Source organism: Psittacula echo (genome assembly GCF_963264785.1).
Source record: "Psittacula echo genome assembly, chromosome: 2".
In the NCBI taxonomy this organism is placed as follows: domain Eukaryota; kingdom Metazoa; phylum Chordata; class Aves; order Psittaciformes; family Psittacidae; genus Psittacula; species Psittacula echo.
In genome coordinates, this window is record NC_137737.1 from 87,773,997 (window position 1) to 87,800,485 (window position 26,489).

A 26,489-nucleotide genomic window follows, 5' to 3' on the forward strand; every position below is an offset into this window, starting at 1 on the left:
CTGCCACCGATTTGAAGTAAGTCACCTCTGTTCTGATCATACAAGTGTTCAATCCAAGTTCCGAAAAAGGGCAGGACACATTTTGTGTGGGATGCAAATAACGGCGCTGTGATGGATGAAGGATGACCTGACTGACCCCTTTAACTTCAGCTCTGAGGCCTCACAGGTGGATGTCTGCATCTGCCGGCAGGTCACATTCAGCTGTATTGCAGTGTACGGGTGCTGCCTGCTGCGCTGGGAGACCCCAAAGCCCCGGCACCGCTGGAGCCGGGACCCTGGAGTGCCCGGCGGGGCGGCGCGGAGCCTGGCCCCCTTCCCGCGCCTCCAGTCCGATGCAGCCGGCGGGGGCCCCGGTAGAACACCTCGCCAGGTAGAACCCCTCCGCAGCCCGCCCGCGCGGCGGCAAGGGCGCCGGCTTGCGCGAGTGCGGAGCGGGGCGGAGAGCGGGCGGGAGCAGCGGGGGAGGGACAGCGCGCGGAGCCGCCGCTGGCGGGGCAGCGCCGGCACATGGAGCGGCGCCGAGCCGCGCCGCCACAGCTGCGCTCACCCCGGCCCCGCTGTAGCAGGTACCGAGGGGCGGAGGGGTCCTGGGCGGGCACCTGCCTCAGGCCCCGGGGGCAGGCGAGGGGTCAGCCCCGAGCGGCTGCGGCGGGGGGAGGGTGAGGAGGGGCTGCGCGGAGCCGGCCCTGCCGGGGAGAAGTTGTCTGGAACGTAAAGCGGAGTCTGCGGAGCCCAACAGGCAGGTCATCCCATCCCATCCCTTGTTCCCCTCCTCCGCGTCCCACCGGCTTTTTGTTTGTTTGTTTTTATTTTGAACCATTTTTTTTTTTATTATTTGAAAACGTTGCGCAGCTGTTGGGGTGTGATCCAGGAGTTTGTAGCGATCCCTTGAAATGTCAGAGATCTGCAGCCGTCAGGCGTCGGCCGGGAAGGGGTGTTCATTGATTCGAAAGGGAGGGAGGCGGCGGGGCGGTGGGAGCGTTGCCCCCGTGCAGGAGCGGGTGCGGGCCGGTCGTTCTCGCCTCCTGAAGTCAACTGCAGCACCTCGGCTCATTCAAAGCCCCAGTTCGAATTGTTGGTGCCTGGAATTTGCAGCGGGGAGGCAGGTACGGAGGTTGTAAAAGCCATTAAGAACTTGTACAATTAGCAGCCCTTGCGCGCTTGAGGGGAGCGGCGTTAAGAGGAGAAGTTGCTGACTTCCGAATAGCGGGGCCACCAGAAGTTTTCCTCCTTGCGACACAGCCTGTCACAGCTGGAGGTTTTCTTTCGCCAGGCTCCGCCAAGTTACCCTCTCTGTGAAGGGATGTTTCGCTGTGTAGTCGTTACTAAAGAAGATGCGTGTAGTTAGAAACGGTGTATGTGAAGAAACAACTTCCCACTGCAGCAGTCAGTTCTAAGGAAACTTTTAATTTTGTGCTTCAAGAAACTTGACTACTTCTTGGATTACTTTTCTGCCTTGGTCTAGAAGGTATGGTAACGCTGCCAGATGGTTGTGCAGAGCATTCTGCTTCCCAAATTGTTAAAAAGTTAATAATAATGTGTTAGAAAATAATTGTAGTTTATGATTGCAAATTATCTTTAAACTATGTAAATTATTGTAAGGGAACATAATGTTGTTTGGTTTTAGTTTTAAGTAGTGTTTCCAAAGGACTTTGTGTAGGGATCAGAAGTTAGAATGAGAGCTTCCTGGCTAGGTATTTTTCTTTTTCATAGTTGGATGCTACCAAGGTTACATCCATATACCTTTACTGTCCATCTGTCCAAAATCCACCCAAATGAAATAAGCCAGGTATCTAATCCTGTTTGTATTTGTTGCATTAATTTTAACAACTCATTTGCTGTATTCAATAGCCTAGGTTTAAAATTGGAAGCTGTAATGCATTATAAGGGCCAGATCCTTTAAAAGACGTGCTCTGTTAGCTTCAGTTGACTGCTCACATCAATTGCAATTCCCGTACACACTGGAGACCCATGCAGTATGACTCTCTGTTAAACATTATAAATGAATATTGAAATCATGCAAAGAAAAAGCATATTAATATATTGCATTTAGAAGTAAGTGCTGAAGTTCCTTCCGAGTACTTAGACTTCCTCCAAACCAGCTGAGCTGGGGCACATTCTGAGTGGCTTATGGCACTGCTCTCTTGTCTTGCTAGTGAATAGCAGAGTTTAAGATGTTCAGTCTTAGTGAAATGCAGGATGGGATGGTTTCTTGTATGAAAATGTAGTCACTTCTGAATTTTCCAAATCAAATTTTTGCCCTTAGGTAGCTTTGCTTATTTTTTTTTTCTGTTTTGTAATGAGTGAAATTGTCAGTCAGATAATTGAGAATGAGTTTGTTCATATTCTCATGTAAACTCTTGGTATTCCTCTTCATAGGTTAATATAGCAGTAGCATGCAGGAGTTCATAGTATTTCCCTTTTCTAAAAGGTGTCATCACTCACATGCAGAAGTTTCTTTCTAATATTGACGTGCTATGTTTTAATTTTAGCTCATAAACATTTGTTTTAAAAGTGAATTAAAAAAATACAGGATATACTGCTTAGACTGTCGTTAGCCCCCATTCCCTCAAGATACCTCAGTCCTTAGCAAATCTATCAAGTTTTAGTTTGATGGCTGTATGCTTTGTTGCTTTATCAAAGTCTGAAACTGCTGCATGTGGACATGAGAAGCTAAGTGTAGAGCAAGACCAAGAAGTCTTCGAATGATAGCTGTACTTAGCAGAACTGGGGGGAGAAGGGAAGGGAGGGAAGTACCCAAAATACTGCAGAGCTCTGCACTTTCCTTAGCTCATTTTTCTGTTTTTTCCAGATTTACTTCCAACCTTAAAGATTTTCTCACAAATATTGATATTGGTGACTATCCATGTGCTCTTTTTTTTTTTTTTTTTCTTTTTTGGAGTCAAGTTGCTTAAAATTAGAGTTTGATATCCTGCAAATTTATTAAAAAAATAAAAATAGAAATTATATCCCTAATGATAAGGCAAATTTAAGATAAAAAGCCAAGGAAAAGATAGGTTTATCCACCAAGGGAGAAGACTGACTAGCCTGAAGTCGATGGAAGTCCAATGCTGGACATAGGAGCTAGGATTTCAAACCTGCACTGATACCTGCACCTGTATACAGATTCCAAGAGAGGCGACAGGAATGCAGAGTCATCATATGAAATTGTACTGACAGTCCTAATTCAGTCAGGAAGGACTGGTGGACCCCAGCAATTAAAGAGGAATCATTAATCTTTCTGGCTCAATGTAATAATGTGAAGAGAGGTCAGGGGACTTCTGTCTCTTTGCCCGTCATACTTTCAGTAACTGAAGGAGCTTAGATGCTAATCCAGTGTGCATCATTTATACTAGCTGTGTATTTCTCAGAGTGGCTGCTTAACTCTTAGCAAGTAAAGTGAGTTGATGTATTTTAGGTAGGTCCCATACTCAGGAGTTGCAGTGGAGAAGCAAGCTTGTCATACACCTGCGACTTCCCACATCAGCTTCTGGCTGCCAGTGCTCACTCTGGGAATGGTCTGGTCACGTATTTTCTTATATACATATGAAAGACACTTTTGTCACTTGTGTTACATGCATTTTACAATTACAAAAAAAAAAAAAAAAAAAAAAAAAAAAAGGAATAGTCTCCATCTCAGTGTTACTGTAGCAGTTTTCCTTTCCTTTGTGGACCTTAATACTGAAAACTTAGTGTGCCTGCCACTTCCACTGCATAGCAATGAAGAAATGTAAGTGAAGAATCAATCCACAGAGTTTTACAACACAAAACTTGTTTCTCATCGTTAAAATTGGATAACTCCAAAATGTAGCCAGAAACATTTCCAGATATGTTTTATTTGAGCTTAGGTACTTCTTACACTAACGTCACAATCTTGCAGAAAACAAGGAAATGGGTCCAGTCTGTATTTCAGCAACAGGGCATAATGAATTGTATGCTGTTCTGGCAGGTCGTTTTTGGCAACAGTTACTTAAAAAGTCCAGAGGATATCAAAAGTCGTGGATCACAGCCTAATTGTGTGGCTCTTTGTCAGGAAAAGCTTCCACTGAAGACCTGTGGGAATTTTTTTCTTTTCCTCTTGTTTTATGTGCAAGAAGAGCTGGGTCCATAGTGAATTTTATTGTTTTTCTGTCAAGATTCACATATGTATTTGATTACATTTTGACCAGTCATTACTTTCCAGTTTTATTAAAAATAATTGAATTAGACCAAAGAAAATATAGTAAAGTAGTAAAACATACTGTAGCAATTTGGAAAAAGTTGTCATCCTTATGAGTGTACGGTGGGATGTGCTGCTGGCGTTGTAGTGGGCTCCCCTGGCATTCCCCTCCCAGTCAACAAACCCCATTTTTCTAAGAAGTATAAAATCACACAAAAAGAAAGGCTTGGAAATTATTTGCTTCCTCTCAGAATCCTTCCTCACCCAAAGAGAGAGTAGGAGGCTGCGCTGCTGAACAAACACCGCTGGGTTAAATGCTGTTGCTATGTACCTGCAGGATACTGGGAGTACATTGTGTCAATTGAGGAATAGATGGTAAGGACTCTCATTCAGTTTTTCTGGGACTATGATTCTTTGGGAAGAGTTTTTAAATGCTTGCAACTCAATGCAAAAGCTGAAAGGAGAAAGACCTATTCCTCACTGGTATTTTTTTCTGTAATCCAAAAATTATTTTTTTCCATAATGCAAAGATTATTTTTTTCCCCTGCTGGAATTGCATTTAGAGATGAGTGTGAGCTCCATCTGAGGCAAAATAGGTTGCCTCTGTCTTGTCGGCTTTATGGCAACTTTTAAACAGGAGGCTACTTTAAATACCTTCCATTAGTCCAAAGTAGCTGCAGGGGATTTATCTCCTAGTGACTATCCAGTAAAAAGGACTGACTTCAGCTGGGAAACTCCCTGCTTTCAAGGTTAACTGCGGGTTGTTGTCCCTATGTCTGTAGTCTATACATAAATGTAACTACAACTTGGAGCCAACAAGTGTTGTTTGCTCCCTAAACTTAGATGTTAGCCTCTGAGAGTATTTTCTGATGCTTTGTTATTTAAAGCCACCCAACAACTTCTGCTTCACCCTTCTCCTCTAAGACACACCTTCTTCAGGCTTTAAGCTGGTGAACTAGAAGAGATTGCAGGGGGTTTTGCAGATTTTTTTGAGCTGAGACAGTCACTACCAACACAGTGGAGTGACTGCAAAGATAAGTCCTAGTCCTGAAAAGATACATGCATGTTCTTAGCTTTATTTGTACCACTGCAAATTCATGGGGATAAGACAGTACAGGTTTGGGACCTGCATGGTACATTCATGCTCCTTGTATAAATGCCCCGAAAGGCCATTCTGACTGCAGTTTTTGAAAAGCAGTCACACTGAAATTGGCACAATTTTTTTTAAGCAGTGGGAACTGTCCACCTCTTTAGCTTTATTGAAGTGTATTTCATGTGAAAGATTTACATTTCTTCTTGTGATCCCTGTTGCTCTAGCTTTATCAGTAAAAGAGAAACTTGTTCCGTAAGATAGATCTGATTCCCCGCTGCATTGCTTCATTTCTCCATTTGTGTCAACTTGCTGAGAACAGTGGAGCAATTGCAATATAAAGCTGGAATTGTCCGTAGCGGATTGGATCCAAAATATTTGCAAAAGCAGAGCAAGTTAACTGAAACATGTAGTGTGGAGAAATTTGCTAATTCATTTCAATTATAGTAATTTTTTAGGAGTTATTTTTAGGTTTATTGAGGGGAAAAAAAATAAATCACACTGTTCTAATATGATTATTCAGGCTGATAATGTCCTTTACTAATCTGTAAGAGCTTGAACAGTTTGAAAGGAAATTAGGAAGCAATTCTGTGATCATAAAACAAGGTTATTGAAACCTCCTATAATTTGGATGAATTAACTACTGACATTGTTGGGGATACTCTGCAATAACAATTCTAGACATAGAGGGATCCTCTTATGTTTTTTTCTATTGCATATTTAGATATGCTGTGCATCCTACACTTTTAAAATCATCTTTATGTATATGGATACAAAAAATATAGTTTTGCATCTGCTGCTTGCCTTCTCACATGTGAGAGCCCTGGAAGAACATCCAGGAGCCCAATTTGGCCACTTTAGAATGTGCTGTGTTCTCAGATTGAGTGCCTTAATTTGCACACCTCACCTTGTTTTAGGCAGTTTATTTGTAAGATGGAAATGTGTGCATTTTCTTTGTCACAGTGAATTTATTATGCTTTTCTGCTTTATTTTTGGTGAATAAAGGTGGCAGAGTTTAATGTGTTAATAAAATGTGGCCTTAATTATGAAAATTACCTTCATATTTTTCTCATCTTGTGGAAACAGTTTATGACGACTCTGGTTGCAATTCAAAAAACTCGAAGGAAGAGCCCTTTCATGTTTGCAAGTCCAGTAATTTGCACACAAAGTCAATAAAAGAACAGATTTTTTCGTATGCCCTTTAACGATGAATTGTTACATGAATATAGCTCAAACACAGTAGAATACTAAGAAGAATGCATATGGAAAATATACACGTGCATAAAAGATGCACTTTTTATCATTTGTCAGTGCTCTGAAAAAGGATTCCCAAAGAACTGAGAATTATGTAGGATCTTTTGAGACAACTTTTCTCACAATTGTTCACTAACATGGAAATTAATTTTACATATGCCAGACATATAAATGTTTCACTTTTGCACTGTTAGCAGAGCTCTTTTCTTAATCTTGTGTGTTGAATTACAATGCTTCCTTCATTTTGCAGACAGGAGCTCTCCATTGAAATTTCACTGTATGCTCATAATTGTATTGTCAGTTCGTGCAGTTAACCAGAATTTACACTAGGCAGGAACAGAGAAACAACTGAATAAACTGAACATCTCCTGAGACTTTGTAGCAAATGCTGAATATGGAATTAGTGTAGAGGGAGACAAATTGATCCACTTAGTTTAAACCTTTTTTTTTTTTTTATTGTTTAAGTGCAGTCCTTTAAAATACCTGGAGGGCTTTTCTTAAAACAAAAATGGAAGGACTCCGAAGTGCTTACTATGACTCGCAGTTTTCAGTTTTCAGAAAGGACCACCTCTCATCCTTGTAGTTATTATTTACATTGAGCTGTGTGATGAGGCGGAAATTAAAAATAGAATTAAAATGGTTCTAAAGTAGAGTCATTCACAGAGATTGTGAAGTCTAGCATATTAAATTACAATAATGAAGCTAATTATCAGCCGCTTGCTGAGATATTGGATGCTTTTAATTAAAAATAGTTTGTAGAGTTCTAGCAGTTTTCTTCAAGTATTTCCACTGGTTGTGCAATACATACTACCTTTCACCCATGCTTAACAGCCCTTCTGTTGTGTGTGCAGTCATATATAGCACATATGTATGTGAAGTTAGAAGTCCATTAAAAAAAAAAAAAGGAAAAAAAAAGTCTTTTGTTTAAAAGAAAACTAAATGTTAAATACTTTTGCAAGTGTGTCTTTATTCATCTCCTTTCTTGGTTGTTGGTTCAAATCCATCAACTTCAGTGGATGCAAGGTCTACGAGGACAAGATTGTCTGGTGCAATTAGAAATGAAGCTGTATTATCATTCTGCAGGTAGATGCAACTCCCAGCTTAAAACCGAAAAGACTGCTGACCCATACTTATCACTGCTAACCTGTTGTTAATGTGTGAATTCTCCTGTCATGCATGTTAAGCGGTATGGGTGTTCAACTGTACTGTGTCTTCTAGGCTGCAGCCCGGTTTAGCTTTACTAATTTATTTATTAAACTTCTCATTATATGTCATGGGTAATTGAATCTAGGACTCATCTTAGGAACTTTGCTTCAGTTTAGGTGCCAAGGTGGGTTGGGGTTTTATGGTTTTGGTTGTTGGTTTGGAATCTTAGTTTGCTAAAGCTGCAGCCTATGTGATGAGGAGCAGTAAGACATGTCAAAGACCACAAAGTAGGGATGTGCTCACACAGGAGCACTTGCTTAGGGGCAGCTGCTCCAATGACCTGTGTCAGTGGTTCCTTTTTCTTCCATGGGGCTATTTGCACAAGCAGGGGGGTTGCAAAATCAGCCCTTTCCCTGCGGTGGCTGTGGAAGCAAGGCTGGGGTTTGCTTCTCTGATTGTTTTATTGCAGTTAACCCAGAGCTGCTGATGCTGAGGAACGCATGTTGCCCACTCTTTTTATATTTCCAAACACACCTGCAGAATACCAGGTTCCTTGTAGAAGGTTCCTTCTCCCTCCAATTCAGACTTCATGACTGCTCATATTTTCTGCTCTGAGGCTTTTTGAAATGTGTACCTGCTGCTGTGGGGTGCATGCAAGACAGAAGTGTTCTTTCAGGGACCTTTCTGTCTGCTCGTCAAGGCTACAACTACAAATAGTCAGGAAACATGCAGTTGGACATGATGTGTGTTTGTGAACTCCTTGCAGCACCAGAAGAAGGGCTATCTGTAGACGGAAGGACAACTCTGAGTTTAGGTGTGCTGATGTAAGTCCAAAGGGGCTCCACAAATGTTAAAATTTGTGATTTAATTTCCATGCCAAAAGTGAGGTCCCATCATGCTGAGTGTGAAGCACACGCTGCGCAGAGAAATCGGTACACACGCAGTTTGGAAAACAAAGAAGAAAACAAAATATCTAATCTTTGGATTAGGTCATGCCACTGAATTATATTTGTGGCCCAATCTTGTGGTCTTTCATATCCTAAGAGAGCAGGGTTTGTAGGACTGACAAGCTTACACGTTTGTTTGAATTGATAAAACACTGTATAAATGATAAGCATTCATTTTCTTGACAAGGAGGTTTACTTTTTAATTTGCATTGTAAAACGGGAGATGAAATAATAAGCAAGGACTTGCAAATAATTAATTTGCTGTATTCTGAAAGATAAGAAAATCTTGAACTTGCAATTACTTCTTCCTATTTACACCCAGAATCCTAAGAAGTCCCAAATCCACTTCTGGTTGAAGATGACATCAGGTATAGATGGAGGAATATCTCAGTGATTCACAGGGCATATATAATATATTCTTAAGACATAGCACAAGGTGTATTGTAGAGAGAGTAGCAAGAAGGCAAATCAGCCACGTAAATTTTCTTTGGCCTCCAGATGGTAACCTGGATAAAAGCTAACTTACTTAAATCCTAAATTTTTGTGTGAGAATGGTCATTTAAGTGGTTCCTTATTTAAAACATTAGCTTAAGATTGCTAATTTTTCCAAAGCATTATGGTAGCTTTATCTGTGTATCTGGTATTGGAGTCTGAGGACAAAAACATACGGGTTAGAGTTCTGCATTGGAAAAGACTTGAAGAAATAGTTTTATCTATTCTGAAGTGAGTTTTGTAGCTCTTTCAGTAAGGCACCAAACCAAACTTTGAAGATATTTTGATTCCTAAATAGAAGAAATATCTATTAACACCTAGGTGCTGTTCCCTTTCTTACTATAAATGAGAGCTACACACATTCAGCATTTGAGAGCAGGATTGCTTCAGTCAGCTACATACCCAAGTTTTGATTTCTAACTTCAGCCTCCTAAATTAGCTGCTAACCTAAATAGATGCCACTGTGTTAAAGATGGTGAACTCACACACACTGTGATAAATTTGATTGTCCAGATAAATTGTACAATGAAAAATTGCAAAACAATTATTTTTCTTGCCAAAATGAACAGTTACTCAGGATCTCATGTCATAGACATTTCTAAACCAGCATTCTTTTATATGAATCTTTGTAAAGTTCTATTAATTTACAAACTGATATCAAACAGATATTTTGGTGCAAATCCTTGTATCTGTACATAGACCTCTTGCTTTCTGGCGAGTCAGTGACAAAGTTTCTGCTGATTCTAGAGCAGAAGAGGAAAGGGAGGTAAAACAGGGCATAGTTTCATTTTTGTAGATTTACTATACCAAAGGCAAAGAGGTAAATTCTCCTCTTAGCCCAAGACGTGTTATGCCCAGGTCCAGTGTGAAAAACCTAACAGTCACAGAGACAAAACCAACATGCTGCTGTCATTGCAGAACTGGGAGAGGAAGGGTGTCCTGTCCTGTGTTATTTGCTGGTACAGAACCTGAGCTGAAGTTAGCTGGGATTTCGTTCTCTTTACCAGATGCCACAGAATTACCATATGTTAGAGTACAACTTTTCCCTGGGAGGGATTAAAAACACCCTTTAGGATTTTGTAAAGTTTTGGGGTTTTTTTGTTTGGTTGGAGTTTTTTTGTTGTTGTTTTTGTTTGTTTGGTTGGTTTTTTGGGGGTGTTTTTGGTTTTTCTCTTTTTTTTTTTTTTCCCCTTTTATTTATTTGCTTGCTGCTTGTGGATCTTAATCTATATTTAGGAACCATGCTTAATTGTTCTATATAATCACTAGAGGGAAAAGTATTTCCCTCATTGCTTCTCCACCAGCTCTCTTTTCTCTCTATGTTACATCCCTGGGAAACGGATCAGCTTTACTGAATACTCTAAAATCACCTATTTCAAGATAAATGCTGAAGTCATCTCTTTGAGAACTGAGGACGTCTGGTCCAGGACAGGTAGTTAGTTATCCACCCTCACAGAAAGCAAGCCTAGGAGTATTCCACTGACAAAAAACCAAAACCCACAAAGCCAAACCAAACAAACTGTACTCCAGTATATCTCTATTAAAAATCAAACAAACAAGAAAACAATCGATACTCTATTTGCCCATTTTACCTCTCCCTTTAAGAATTGGGAAGTGTTTTCAAGCTGAATTCTGCCTCATGGCAGCAAGAGACAGGAAGGAATACAGCTAAGAAACATGCTGCTCGATTTGCAGAAATGCTGAACATAAGGCTTGTCATGCCAAAGGCAGGTAAATGTGGCAGTATGAAAATAGAAGAAATGTTCTCCTTTGCCACCTCCTCCCCTTGTCACTCCAATCCTGCTGAAGTCTTAGCAACAGGGAGAAGACAGGTACATTCAGAATAAAATGCCCTTCTGGTGGGTGTTTCTTTGGATGTTTTCTTTGTTTGTTTGGAATTCACTGTGGAAAAATGTGTAGTAACCAACTGATTAATGCTAGACAGGTGGCTCTCAAAGGCAGTAATAGGTGCACGGGCATTTCTTTTTTTCTTCCTTTGTGTTTAGACATGCTTGCAGAAGAAATAAGGGTCTACACCAAGCAGTTGTACTATAGCACTTGCTATAAACACATCACATTTCCAGTAACTGAGCAGGTTACTATTATAGGGTTTTCTCTCCTGCAAGAGAAGCTGCATTTCCCACTGACTACTTCATTAAAAATGGACCTATTGAAAGCTCTTTAGTCCCATAGGAACTGATGCAAATTGTTGAGTGGTAGCCACAAAAAGGTGGCTTTTGTGTTTTGCATGGTTGTAGTCATTTCTGAGAACTGTGTATAGATGTTAAACAAATTGCTTGTCTGGAGTTAAAGTTTAAGAGCAGAATAAAACAAGACAGCATTATTGGATATTAAGCAGTGCTATGGTACATGTGCAACAGTCAGAACACTCTGTGAGACTACAGAACTTTTTTTGCAGACCACAGTCTCTTCCCCAACCCATCTGACTGCAGTTCTACAGTCTACATGCTCTCTTTTAGGAAGTCTATCCTCAACACGGTGAGGGAAGCCATCTTGGATGAGGAAAGGAGAGGGGCAGCAGATCTCAGATATACAGGTGACATTCAGAAGCAAGTGAGGAGACTTCTGAAATTAATAAATATGACCATGGCTATTGCACTTTCCCACTGCAGCTTGTTGGGTAGCAGGTTGAAGATTTTTATTTGGGGTGTTGATATTTATTTGAGGGAATAAATTATGTAAGTTGGGACAAGAAGTTTAGGATAAGGTTTGAACCATTTTTGTAGGAACTCAAGCCACATCCCCCTCTGCTTCCAACCCTCAAGATAATGCATCTTCTTTAGTTTCAGGAAACAGGGTTGACGGGTCAGGTATGTCAGTTATAGGGAACAGCAAAGAGCCAGCTCCTCTGCTTGGTAGGATTTGAAGCCAGCCATGCCAGTTAAAGATGTGACCTAGCATATCTAAACAAAGAGCTTGTAGGCTTTTTGTTTCCTCCCCACCTGAGGCTACCTCAGCTGCCTACACCACTTCAAGGTAGGGACCAGGTTGTGCTGGGATTACCTGCTCCAAGCAGCACATCTGTTATCCAAGTGGCCACCAGCTGTTCGCAGCCAATGCTCGAGCCCTGGGACCTGCAGGGTCCCCTTCCAACTGAAAACCTGAGTTTTTTTCTACCCTACTAACTCTCCGCACGCTTCTCCCTGGTGCTTGTGGTCACCGGTCGCTGGCTCCTCAGAAGATGGTGTGTTGCAAGCAGAGGGCAGGAGCTTCCCGGTATCGCTCACCATGCCGTGGAGGCAGCCATCTGTCAGCAAAACAGGAAGGTACAGGTTCCCTTTCCCTCCTGGGCTCGTTTCGCTATTTTCAGGACTGGTACTTCTCCCCTGCTCAGTGCAGGGCTGGTGCGGTCTGAAAGAAGGGCTCCCGGGCGAGCAAGGGGCCAAAGCCTGAAGCTGCGGCTCTGCCCATCTGCTGCGGCTGGAGGTGTATTCATTATTAATGGAGGTAGTGGCAGTTGCTGCTCAGCTATGCAGCCCTGCCTGGGTAAATGAGACATTCTTCAGCAAATTGCTTCGTTTTTTGATTGCTGATTGTACGTGTGTCACCAAGCTGACTCAAGGTTCATCGATGCATGCTCAGTAAATTAGAAAGAACATAACTATGGATCAACCAAGAGAATGAATTCTGTGCCTACAATGACCCAGGGCCATTTAATTTTCTGCTTAATTTTGTTGCAGTCAGTTTGCATTTTGGGTTATTATGCAGTAGGAAATTAACAATAAATAACAAATTTGGTCCTCCTGTGCTTGTAATGATATTTTTATAAATCTTTGTAATGCTGTTTTTAAAAGGATCAAGGTCTGTGCCAGTCTGATACTCCAGCAAGTATGCAGGGAGGAAATAAAGAGAAAAATACATTATTCTTCCCAGATAATCTTATAGTCAAATAGCAAAGATTGTTTTTTTTTTTCTTTCCTCTTCTTTCTCCTTTTCTGTGTGTCTGGGCTGGTTTGGTCCTTTTTTTTTTTTTTTTTCCTTTTTCTGTGTGTGTTATTTTGCATTAACTTAAGGCTCTTCCTCTCTTCTCAGATAACTTGAGGAAAATGGAAACAGATGAGGCTCAAGATATGTCCCAGGTTTCAGGTGAGGTCCTTAACGAATACTTCTACAAAGAAAAGCTTAAATTCCTGTTCATCTTTCTAGCACAGTACAATGTTTTTCTTGTTGTCAATAAAATTGCTTTGGGTCTTTTTTTAAAACCGGAGTGAGAATTGAGATATAATTAATGATATACTTGACATCAAACCCAACAGTGCATGGATTTTTGAAAAGGAACTGGGTAAATAAAGAAGTCAAGGGAATATAGAAGCATAGATGTAATTTTGCATTAAACCTGTGGTAGTGTATCCCTGAAGCATGGTCAGGTGCAGATTTACACTCTTGGGAGCAAAACTGTGATTGTTACAAAGTAAATATAGAACAAACAAAGTTCATCAGGTGGGAAGGGGCAAATACTAATTAAAAGCAAACTAACTGCATTTACCACATAAGGTTATTTGACTTTTTCCAGAGCATTTAGTTTTACTTATAAACATTAAAAAAACCCAAACAAATGAAAAAGGAAAAAAGCCGTGATTGACATGAGGTTTTATGCTTGTAACTGGTTTTGTCCAAGATGATAATATTTTGAAAAAAACCAAAAATTAAATGGCAGAGAAGTTAATTTTCTAAAATTTGTCATGTAGTGGCATGATAGGGTTTAGCAGACTTACCTCATATTGATATTCCTATGAGGGAATTTATTCTTAACATCCTCGGAAATTGGTTCCTTAAAAAGTTGGCTTAGCCAGATAATACTTATTCATGCCGTTGTGCCTCTGCAGTTGAAAAAAGACAAGTTAGTCTCTCTCCTAGTTTCTCTAATCTGTTGGCAGCTGCAGTGGTTAATGGCTTTCAGTTTTCACTTTTAGTGTTCCAGAGATATTGGCTCTTTGTAAGCTTTTACCAGACCTCAGAAACAGATTATTTGAAGGTACAGGGATGTTACCTACTTCTTTTTCATAGGCTGTTGAACTCAGAAAGGAATTTCTCCCTTCCTCTTCTCCTCCTGTGGTTCTACATGCTTCTAGGATGCTTCCTTGCATGATGAAGGAGCTCTACTTTTATATTGGGGACCACTTAGACAACTGCAGTTTCAGGAGTGCGAGATTGTTTTGTCAGCTGAAAAACACTTTTATTTATTTCTCCTGTACTGTGAGTAATGCTCATCAGGTGTAACTTACTTTCTGAGCCTACGGAATTAGGTGATTTGGTTCACTAGTACACTTAGTTGTGTTTAAAATAAAAAAAAAAAATAGCTTTGGGGGTTTCTTTGGTGTTTTTTTTTTTTGTTGTTTTTAATAGAGAAATAAAATAGGTCTTCTCATCTCAAAAGCAGTGTTTTGCATCCATGTGCTTTATGCAGCTGTAGCTGACTCAGGTGTGGCAGTGGTGAGCTGGGCCAAGGGAGTGTAAAACTAGCATGAGTGAGTCAAACCCCGTGGGCACACAGACATTCCCGCTTCTGGGAATCCAGGCATGGCTGGCTCCTGGAGGAACTGAAATCCTGTGTGACAGGCACAGAGTTCATACTTTTTATTTTTCTCCTGAAAGTGGTAATTTCATGAGACAAGCAGTTGCAGTTCTGAAATGAGGAGAGAGCTGACATACATTTAACAAAACAGTATCTGGCACCCGTACAAGAGAGTCAGAAAACACAGATAATATCTTACTTAACAAGCAGTATTTTTCCTGCCTTTTTTTTTTTCTCTATTTTTTTTTTCTCAGTTCTAGGGCCTAACAGTTAAGGAAGGTGAAAAGAAAAAAAAGTACAAGTATTTCCACATCTAAAATACAAAGATCCTCTAGCACCGACCAGGTTGTGCTGCACTTTGCTAAAGCAGGAAGAAGAATTTTGCATTTAACGTTCTTGGTAGGTCTTAGGAAGGTAAAAATGAGTGTATCCTCAGCTGGTATCTCCTACCTGAGAGCCTGGTTCCCATCCCAGAGCAACTCTCTTCTTATCACTGGAGATTTGAAGTTCTATTAAGTAAAACCGGGGTGTGAATTGGGTTATGACTCTCCTCCAGAAAAATGTCTATCTTTTCTTACATCTTGTTGAGGTTGTTCAGCCTGGAGAAGGATCAGGGGAGACCTTATAGTAGTCCTCCAATACCTAAAAAGGGCCTACAAGAAATCTGGAGAGGGACATTTTACAGCGGCATGTAGTGACAGGACAAGGGGGAATGGCTTTAAACTGAAAAAGGGTAGATATAGATTAGATGGATATTAGGAAGAAGTTCTTTACTATGAAGGTGGTGAGGCACTGGCACAGGTTGCCCAGAGAAGCTGTGGCTGCCCCATCTTTGGCAGTGTTCAAGGCCAGATTGGACAGGGTTTGGAGCAACCTGTCCTAGTGGAAGATGTCCCTGCCTGTGGCAGGGGGTTTGGAACTGGATGTTCTTTAAGGTTCCTTTCAACCCAAACCATTCTATGATTCTATGATAATTTCTCCAGTGAATCTGGCATTTCCACAGGAAACAAACTGCAGGTATTAAACCCAACTTTAGTTTGTGAAAGGATGGAGAATGAGATTTTAGTAAGAAATCCCTCCTTGGCTTCCTTTTTTATAGCCGTAGCTCCAGCAGCATCATCCTGGCATGACCTGAATTGGCACTTTGCTTCCTTCCTCTCTTTCCTCATGTCTTTAACTATATTGCTGGGGCAGAGATGAGGAAACTCAAGTAGAGTGAAGTTGAGGACCTTACAAGGCACTGAGTTAGGCACTCAGATGAGTGAGTTGATGAAATTAGTTGATGAGTTAGGCACTTTCAGAGCTTCAGGATAAATTGGGGGAATGTATGATACAGCCTATAGTTGATCTCCATTTATGACTTAACCAAGGGCACCAGCAGCAGTGCCAGAAACAGAACCTCAACTCTACAACACCCTTTTCTTTTCAGTTTGATGTGTCAGGTGGCTCTTTGTTAAAAATAAAATAAAATAAAATAAAATAAAATAAAATAAAATAAAATAAAATAAAATAGAGACACCTCTCTGCCCCAAGATAAAATTTCATTGTTTATGCTTCAATTCTTATTTTTGAGCAAAGATATAAAATGAAAATGGAATAAATCATGTTTCTTTACTCTGTTACAAGACATTTTAATAATTTATCCCAATACTTGCTACTATGTAGGGTTTTTTAGCTCCATCCCTTCAATCAGTTATTGTTCTGGACATGCCTGTTAAAAATTAAATGTGAAACTGTTCCCTCCTTCCCCTTGCCTCCTTTCTATTTCTAAATTCATTGGCAAAAGGATGTTAGTGAGATTGTGTATCTATAAAGATTACCATGCGGTAGTGAACTTATCATGGTGTAACAATTTAGACGTAGTTAAGGCATGAAACACAAATATCACACTCTAGAATCCAAGACACAGAACTCAATAGATGTATCTCTTTTAAATCTACTATTTCCACCCTGCCTTTTTGCATGCAGGGATTTCTTGATCATGTGTAACAGGAGGAAATCAAATGATAAGAAATGAGTCATTCAAGCCAAGTTTACTAAGTTTTCTTAACTGCAGTCTCCTGCAAAGAGGGAAGCATACTAGATCTCTGGCTTCTGCCCCACCAAGTCTTTGAGGCTATTCTGATTCATGCCGCCTGGGCAAATGGCTATTAATTTAACAAGTAAAAGATTGATATTTGGTTAGTGAACCAAACAGTTCACCACAGACTGCAAAAGTGCTGATCTACTAACAGTTTCTGTTCTGAAAAGCAGCTTTGACTTATCTTCAAAGCATCTTATTTGGCCTGCTTATTGTAGGATGCCTAACTGCATACTAAGAAACTTTTATTCGCTATTTGTTATCTCATAGGTCTGATGATATGTGTTTATATTGGTCAAAGCCAAAAAAAAAGCCTTCAGGTTTTTAAGGAAAGTGTTCTTCTGAATTCAGACTAAGTCACACCATCAACTTCCTTTATTCTGACTGGGAGCACAAGTTGAACTTTCGAAAATGCAGGTGGCTTTTGATTACTGCTACTTTTTAACAGATATCCTTAACCTATATGTAGTGTCAAGAGAGCTGATTCTGACCAGACTGCCTCTTGTCCTCCAATTAAACTTATTTTTTGGGGTTTTTTTGGTTTTTTTATTTTGTTTTGGTTTTGTTTTTTGGGGGATGGAGGAGATATGATGAAAAAGCTGAAATATTTCAGCTGTCTCTCCTTGCCCATGCTTTCTATCTGTAAGAAATACTTCAACTTGGCAGTATGGGACTTGCATTGGAAAGTTGCTGGCAGCTTTTTAAGTTCCTTCCTTCCCATAAAAAGAGGGCAGAAAAATACAGGAATAACTAAATATAGAGCTAAACAGTGAATGGCAAAACCTGTATTAATAAACTTTCTGATTTTACTTCCCTCTGCTGTAAAATTCATAGTCCTTCGTTTCCATTTACATAATCCACCTATACTCTAGCACTTACACTCAGTGGGTGTGATTTTGCCCATTTAAGAATACCCCACTGAAGCTAGCTTCACTTCTGCCAGTGCAAGTCTGTTCCTTTGTTACCCTCAAGTCCTCCAGCTGCAGCTTTAGATGGTTTGTCTGATGCCATTCCCACCACTCCTGCTCAGAAGTTATTCCACAGTCTGATAGAAATGTCACTAAGAAACTCTGTCCCACACTCATTTTGTTGATTTAAACCTAGATTGTGCAAACAACCCAACCCAGCTAAGTTGGAAGATGACTTAAACCTACCTGTCATTTCTTCCCCATCATGATCAGTATTGGTTGAAAGCACAATGCTTTGCTGCATCCAGAAGGTTGGGAGGAAAGCACTTGCTTCTTTCAAGTCAAATCCATAACTGCCATCACCAGAATGTTGTCACTTAAGTGAGCTGTGTATGTTTTAATTTTATCTTTTCTGAGATGTGATTTCAGAGTTAATGAATGTTTGTGTGTTAATGAGGGAATTCTCATTAGAAACCCCCCACTAATTTGCTAGGCCTTTGTGCCATGAAATTGCAGTCTTTGCTGGTGCTCTGATTGCCATGGGATGTCTAATAGATTGTATTGGTGTAAATTAGTAACATCTCCATTTTGGAGACAAAGGTTTTATGTGAACATTAATGAGTTCAAATCCTGTTCTGGGCCTATTTCATTCTTTGCTATTAATGCAAAGACCAGCCTTTTAGTAACAGTCAATGAAACTAATCACTTAGATAATTCTTTTGGTAGTTGTTTCCAAGTCATGCTTTTGTTACAGATGTATGAAGACATTTTAAAAGAAGCTCTGCAAGACAGGGATACTACTGTGGGCAGGACATGTGTGCTGTGACTGAGAGCTAATCCAAGAAACCTCATCATTTCTGGAAGTGCATTACTTAGCAAGAGAGTTATTTTCCTTATTGTCATGCATTCAGCACTAAAACAGTTCTGTAATACTTACAATATACTAAAGCTCCAGGCTGTTTTCTTCTGGTAAACCTTGTGTACACAAGATACTGGGGGGGTTTTCCTCTTTGCCAGTAAGAGACCATAAAACCCTTGAAGTCATGTTTTGACTGACCTCTGCTAATTGTACATGTTTTAGGAAGTCCCAGGAGCTACAGGCACTTAATTACTTGTAGGCAGGCACAAGGACCAGCCAAAGCTTGATCTGTGGGTATTAGTGAAACTTGCTGAAGATGTAGTTGAATTTTTAGCTGGAAATATTTTTGATGGGGGCAGGAGGTAGTTCTGTTGAACCTCAGAATACTCATTGGTTAGACTTTGCTATGTCATTGAAGGAAATCTGGATGTGCACTCAAGGAGCATTTGCAGAAGAAAGAAGAGTTTTTACAGAATATGACCATTTGATAACCGTTGTAATCTGCCAGTCTGTGTTGGCTAAACTGGATCTTTTGAGCATAGCAGCTCATGTGTGTGTTACAAATATCCAAAGTAGTAAGACTCATAACTGCATATCTAGACTTCAGTAAATTTGGAGGAGATGTTCAAGGTCAGGTTGGATGGAGTCTTGGGTGACGTGGTTTAGTGTGAGGTGTCCCTGCCCATGGCAGGGGAGTTGGAAGTAGATCATCTTAAGGTCCTTTCCAACCCTGACTATTCTATGATTCTATGTCAGCCATGCATTTTTTTCACAGGTATAATTCCCCTGTGTTCTAAAGAAATTTTATCTGCAGGACAGCAGGTTTTGGTCCTAAGGATGTCATGTTTTCAGTAGTGTTTAGGTCTTTTTGCTAAGTTGTTTGGTTTGTGGTTCCTCTTATGGTATGATTTTGAAATAAGACTACTCTGACTGATGCTACTTTCTTCACTACTAGGAAAGGAAAGTCCTCCAATTAGTGATGTGCCAGATGATGCAGATGAACCTATGCCTGTACCAGAGGACCTTTCAACTAGTACTGGAGGACAACAGAGTGCCAAGAATGAGAGATTCTTGGGTAAGATGACTAGTCCACTCTGATAAGAAATATCAGTACATAATATAATATGCCAGTAGTGTTAAAGCACTATATAATAAGCTGGTATACAAGCAGGTCTTGTGCCTTTTCATTTTGTTCAGCACAGGATGACTCAGGTGCTTAGTGTTTTTTGTGCAACCCTTTCATTGGGAAAGGCATTTTGAAGAACAGAAAGCCTTTTAATTCACAGAGAAGTTAGTTATAAAGATCCTACTATTTATCTTATTTCTAAAGCATCTCTTATTGCATGAAATTCTCCCCAGGAAAGACGGTTTTCATTCTGCATAGGAAATGGAATTAAATATGTGGTTCCTGGTCAAAATTATCTGAACTCAGATTTGATAAAAATTTAGTGTGAACTCTCAGGTATTTTTATTATTATTTTTATTATAAATTTTAATGCTATCTTCAATGTTGTCTACTATTCAGATTTCTCTATAAATGCCATATTAGCACACACATAGTATTCATATGTTTCAGATTCCAATGTCTGATCTTCATTTACTCTTGAGTTTTGTTAACTGGCAGAACTTTACAAAACACTTGAATTTTGTTCTTCTAGGTAAAAGTCCACAATTGATAAAGTTTGGTGGATAAAAATAAGCTATTTTCCAGAAACAATTTTACAAAATGCTGGTTCTTCTTAGGGATCCCAGACTCCACACCATGGACTAGAAATACTGCTGACTACTGCATGCACCAGCTCACATGTTGTCCACTTAAAAACACTAAACAATATCATTTGAGTACAATGCTTTTTTACTAGTAATAAGAAAAAAAAAAAGGGGGGGGGGGGTGTGAAAAGCACAGTGACTCCCAGAATACTGTGATCAATGCCCTGTCTGATAAAAATATTTCAGGAGAGGAGTGATTATCAAAATATGTTTGTTTATCCACAAATAAAATTCCAGCTCATAATTTTTACATTTCTGTACTAAGGGTCAGGGTGGAAGACTGCTTACAGAAAGACTGCAAGTGTCCTTACATGTTTATTGTCTAAAGAAGTCCAATAAAGGACAGTAGGGTGGAAAGGGAGGGCACAGAAGACAAAATAATCAGGTCAAGGTAGTACAGCAGAATGGTGCTAGCATTAGGAGTAGACCCTACTCCCAAACTCTAGGACTACCTAGTACAGAATGCAGCATCTTGTACATCTTCACTTTATTTATCACTTGATCCCCTCTTTCCAAAAATGTGAGCATAAAGTTCAGCTCCTACATGCATACTGACATACCCTATGAACAAATTGATTTTTAAAAATGCTTCTTAATATCTGATCACTTAGCTAGTGCTTTGTTTCTCAGTTCAAAGCTTTTTGGACAAAATCTTGCTTTTACTGCTTGTGTATCGACCTTTAACCTTGGGTTCAAAATTTATTACCCTTTTTCACCAATTTACCATTTTAAAGATCAAGGATTAAGGGAAATAAGCTATTTTTAGAAAAGAAAGATAGGCTCTAGCTTCAAAAAAATCTTTTCTTGCTTCTTCCATCCTGAAGACTGAGGCTTGTATGTGGTGCTATAGACCTGATATAGTGCCATCTGAAACATATCACCTGCTCTGAGAATGAAGGCATAGTAGAGACTCCAGAAGTTAAAGTGCTCAATTCACCTGCCAGATTTTCTTGGGTGCCTTCAGATTTTGAGTGTGTCACTTAAAATTACTAGAGAGGATGCAAATGTCATAAGGGAGGTGTCCAGAGGTTCATGAAATGTACGCTTTGATGTGTTTCCCCAGACAAAGGCACCCAAGATGTGTGTTGCTTCTGACCAATGCAAAAGTGATAGGGGGTGTAAAAAGGTCATTTGTGGAAGTAAAGTCATCAAAAGTTTCTAGTAATATAACCTAAAGCAGTTCAACAAAGCAGAAACATCTTAAAAGACACGTTCTGGTCACTGCTATGTCTCTTCATTTCCTTGATGAGCTTGCTATGTTTTTAATGTTGTAACTCCCAGAATGACACTATGTGTTGAGCAGCTTCTTCCTGCAAACTTAATTTCTGATGCTTATGTGCTTCTTCCTTCCTCATCATCTTCTCCACCCCGAAGTTCCTTCTCAGACTGATCTGATATTTAAAACTTTTTTGCTGTTTTATCTTCTTACTCTGCTCACCCACCTGCTCTGCAGTTAATTTTTCTGGAAAACACAGGAAACGTTTTCAGTCAAGCAAAGGGCTAGTTTCTCACAGCTCTTTAAGGCACTAGAGACTCTCTTTTACCATCTCTCCTAAATATCCTTTTGAAATTATGATCTAACTTATTCAAATGGACACATCCCACCTAAATTTCCATTCAGAATTGGTGCTTTGCAGCCTATTTTGGACACGCAGCCCTATTTTTCATGCTAACCTATAACGTAAGAGCTGATTTGGAATATCTTCTGCTGATTCTTACTCTGTTCAAGTTTCAGGTTAAATATTGCGTGCACCTTTTGTGGATAATCAGTACTGAACATCCTGTATGTGGTAGAGGTTGCAATTTAGGGCTGTTTCTACCCTGGGACTAATTAAAGTCATGTGTGGGAAACTAATGATTCAGTGAGCTGTAAGCCAGACTCTACTTCATGAAGAAAAAGCCATTTGCTGCTGTAGCAGTATTTGTCTGGAAAGGCAAGCAGTACCTTCCTTTATCCGTACCTGCTTGTACTGTAGCTGGCCATCAATGGATAAAAGCCACTGATGCCATCTCACAGTGTTACTGGCCTCAGAAAGAGGCTGTGAGCTCACCATTTCTGCACAGGTGGCTGTCAGATGCTGAAGATGACTTCCAGCTCAGAAATCAACGGTTTCTCACTAAAAAAAGTGATCATCACCATAGTCACAGATTACAGTCTGGACCTGGAATTTATAACATGTATAGATATTCTTTCTGAGACAAGAGGTAGGGAGAACTCATCTCACAAAACTGAGTTGAAACTCTGGAGCAACTGACTGAAGATACCTAAAGTAACAACTCAAGGTGATCCTAGATATCAGTAGAAGACAGATGAAATTTATGTGAAGTTAGAAGCTCAGAATTTTTTTAAAATAAAGCACACTAGTACAGGAAGAGACATTAAAAGGAAAGAGCTTTTTTGGCCTTTCTCTCCAGTGGAAAATGGCTGGTGTTGCCTTCCTCCCACAACCCAGTTACTGAAGAAGAAGCCTGGGAAGTTGCAGAGCCTCGGTGCCTGGCATCACTGACATTGCCTTTGCATCCTGGGTATGCCATGGGCAGTCAGAGGTGGTAATCTGCACAAGCAACTAGTTTCTGGTGCAGGAAAGCATCCTCACTCTGGGCTTCTTCAGTGCTTTATTTCCTTAAAAGGAACTCAACCATTTCAGAACATGGACAGGAGCATTGCTGAGGGGCCACCAGGCAAACCACAGCAGCTTGCCATTACATAAATCCACTGCAACTCACACATAGCTGGGTGGAGGCAGAGTAAAAGTGTGGAAAGGCTGCAGACAAAGGGGAGAAGGGAGAAAGCCAAAAGGGGAAGTGCCCCACCCCAGCTTGCAAAATCAGTCCTGTTGCTCAGACAGGTCCAGCTTGCTGTTGCCCTGGCATTTCTCGAGGGCAGGAAAAGGGGCTGAGGACAAAGACTGCCAGAGCTAAACATCTTGGCGTGCTGCTCCTATAGAAGCTCATTCACTATGAAGGAAGTATGTTGTGCATGAGTGATAAGATGCACGTGTGGCTTGTGTGCACGTGGACTCGTAATCATTCAGAGAACTGAAGTAACCTGGAGGGCTCTGTAATGTGCTTTACTTGCTCAGGTTTCAGATGGGCATCTCCGTTGCTCAGAAGTATGAAACTGCGTAGGAGCTGACGAGCCATTGTAAATTGTTGCTAGTAATTGCTGTCTCACCTGATGTAGCCCTACTGGCTCTGAGTGCAGAGAGAAAATTTGTTATAAGATGGTTTAGGGAGTCATCTTTAATCATCCACTATGAAACAGGGCTTGAAAGTCCTACTAAGGAGGCTTCTGAAGGAATTGAAAGACTTGTAACTAAATATTTTAGGAACTTTTAGAAATAGGGAAGTTGGGAATCTCCCATCTTGTTGGTCCAAAGCCCCTGGTTTTAGTCCCAAATTATGGACGGATATTGTATGCTCTGATAGCCTGCCAGTGTGACTTATCTGTTCTTAAGAGGAACACAGCAGATATTGTTGTCAGGATTATTTTCATTTTGTATGCAAAACTCTTCTGGGAATCTTTATAGAGAGAAAGATGGGGATGGTTTACTACATGGGAGAAAGCATGTAGCATATTTTATGCATGCTCTTATATATGATGTATGGGATATATGGTATATACCAGCCTTCAAAGGTATGTTTTGCATGTGCACAGTGTGAAAGTGTGTGCTGGACTGCAGTGCAGATGACCCAGGTATGCAGGGCCATTGGGAAGCTGAGGAATTAGCCACATTCCCAGAGACAAGCTCTGCTCAATGTAATGACTTAGGACTTCAAAAAAAGGTGCATGAATTTTCACAAGGCCAGTAGGAAATGGCTGTCTTTCGAAAGGCAAATTCCTTTATCAGATTTGAAAATGCTTGCTGCAAGTAGTGAGGGTGAACATTTTCAAAGCAAACTTGCAAGAACTTTCTAGAAGGAAGGGTGAGCCAGTTTGGAAAGAAGAGCTGTCACAGTCCCCACACAGGCTGTGCTGTATTAGCACAGTTCACTCAGCCCACACAAAGCCGGGGCAGAACCACTGTGTAAGCAGGCATGTAAAAATTTATCTCCTGATGCAATTGAAACGTGACAAAATCAAAACCTTGAGAGAAGAATTAATCCTAATAGGCTATTGTACTTTTGCAGTGATTTCTATTTAGTTTTGTGAGTAATTATTTTACTCCTGGCCCATCTGGTAGAAGTATGGTTTCTTTTGCCACTGTGTGGCAACATGATGTTGCAGTGAGTGGTGAACCTATGGGTTTTTTCTCTTATTTCACTGTGTAGCTTGTGGAGCTGTGGCAAATTTCGTGGGCAGCTGCTGGGTACTGCTGTGTTTTCAGAGGGAAACATCAGTGTAAAAGCCAGTGAAAGCTTGGGAGCTGTGCAAGTTTTGTTTCTTCAGCGTTGAGAAAGCAGCAAGTATCATTTGAACTGGAGAGATGCAGCGTGTTTAGCTGTGTGGCTTTTAGGTACGGATACTGAGCCTGCTGATCTGATCTGCAGTTAAGAGTAAGTTGTCTTTATCTGAGCAGAAGAGATGCGGCTCAGAGATAAGTCCCATTCTAGCTCGGGAGTTAAAATTATCTAGCAGGATCTCAGCCGTGGCTGTAGCACAACTCAGAAATACAAGGCTCTGGCTGGAAGGGGGGCATATTTTAAGCTGGGGAACACCTCTATAACTGCAGCTTGCTAAACCTCAGGCTATTTTAAGGGAATGAGTCTGCATCAAAATGCTGGATGGCCCTCTGAACGCCAGTCATCCCTTTATTCTGTACTATATCCTATTTGCTTTTTGTTGTAGGCTTGTTTTCTCTCTTGAGCAACCCTAGTTGCTCTTCAGGATTGTATGCTGAGTGAAAATCTTAACTGATGGATTGAGGTGCAGTGCAAGGACCACCTGCTTCTACAGAGGCTCCATTTTGGAACAAGCTGCTGGTTTGATTTTGTTCAGCATGTCCTCACATTTCTGTAATTTCAACTCTCACTTTGGTGCCTCCCCCTTGAGAGAGGAGAGGTTTCTGGCTGCACAGGACCTGCAGTGGTGTTCTTCCATCAGGTGTGAGCTCCCCAGGTTCTGTCCATTTGCAAAATGTGCAAACATATTATGACTGTGGCTGTATCTCCAAATTAGAGGTTTGCAAGGAAGGGTTTCCAGCATGCTTGTGCCCTTTATGCTAAAGAGTGAGAAATAGAAGGAGCTTCTTTTTGGAGCTCTAGTCCTGAAGCCAGAAGCAAATACCACTCATTGCAGCAGGATAGAGATTTGTCCCTGAATCTTTCTGATTGAGCTCACTAGGTGAGGTTTCCTGAAGCCTTTGAAGATGGTCTCTCCAGAAAATGCTTTGCTCCACGTGCAGCAACTAGGTATGCCATAGCAGCCACTGCAGGCTCACCCTCAGCATATTATTTATGGTGAAGAAGTGTGACCACTGCAAGCTGATAACTTGTGAGGGTGGATCAGCCAGCACCTCAAAATTATGGCCTCCAGAGACAGCTTGTTGGAAACTCTGTCTTGCGTCATCTAAGGTCTTCCCTGAACAAGCAAGCCAACAGAGCAGCAGCCCCAAAGCAGGTTAGACCTGCAATGTGAGACACTTCGCGCTGTTCTCTCCCTCCCTAGTAAATGAATTCTGAGTTATAAAGATACACATGCAGGGAATGTAGTAGAGTGACCCATTTGGTGTGTGCTTCTTTATACCTGTTTTTTTTTTAAAAAAAAAAAAAAAAAAAACCAAAAAAAAAGGATAGTGTCTAGTTCTTGTATCTATTGCAGTTTAGGGATGTGTTTTCCAGAAGCATTTAGGTGTCTAAGTTATACACATGAGAAGAAATCTCAAGAAGGAATCTATCATCCCACCATCAGCCATAGTAACACCACAGTCACCAAATGGGACTTTTGGAAGTGAGTAACTCCTACCCCTTTGATGTAAATAAGATTTCAACCCTGGCATGCCAAAATCCTTACCTAAAAATGGGATTCAGAAAGCCATTGAAGGTTTGCAGAGAATTAGTAAACACAGAGCAAGAACAGAATTACTCTTGATTTCCAACCAAAACAGGGCTGATCCAAAAAGAAAACTTAAGATCCATGCTTTACTCGGGTTTTCACCTTCCATTTCCCCTATAACTAACTCCTAGACTATTTTATGGAACAACGTAAGAACTCACCGGCTCCCTGACCCCTCCTTAAAAAAAAAAAAAAAAAAAAAGAAAACAATTGAGAGCTTTAAAAGGAATTGTTAATTCCTTCATACTGCAGA

General features: G+C 40.5%; 1 protein-coding gene across 6 annotated transcripts in view; it reads left to right on the forward strand.

The window, feature by feature from the left end:
* The first annotated feature begins 471 nt into the window (after positions 1-471).
* Positions 472-26,489, forward strand: part of IKZF1 (IKAROS family zinc finger 1) — a 67,749-nt gene continuing 41,731 nt past the window's right edge. For 2 of the 6 annotated variants that reach the window (XM_080611272.1, XM_080611277.1), the window contains exons 1-3: positions 1,117-1,468; positions 13,142-13,195; positions 19,427-19,546. In XM_080611272.1, coding sequence (XP_080467398.1) covers positions 13,156-13,195; positions 19,427-19,546 — 160 coding nt within the window. In that variant the 5' untranslated portion in view covers positions 1,117-1,468; positions 13,142-13,155. The other 4 variants (XM_080611274.1, XM_080611273.1, XM_080611275.1 and 1 more) reach the window with 4 other exon arrangements.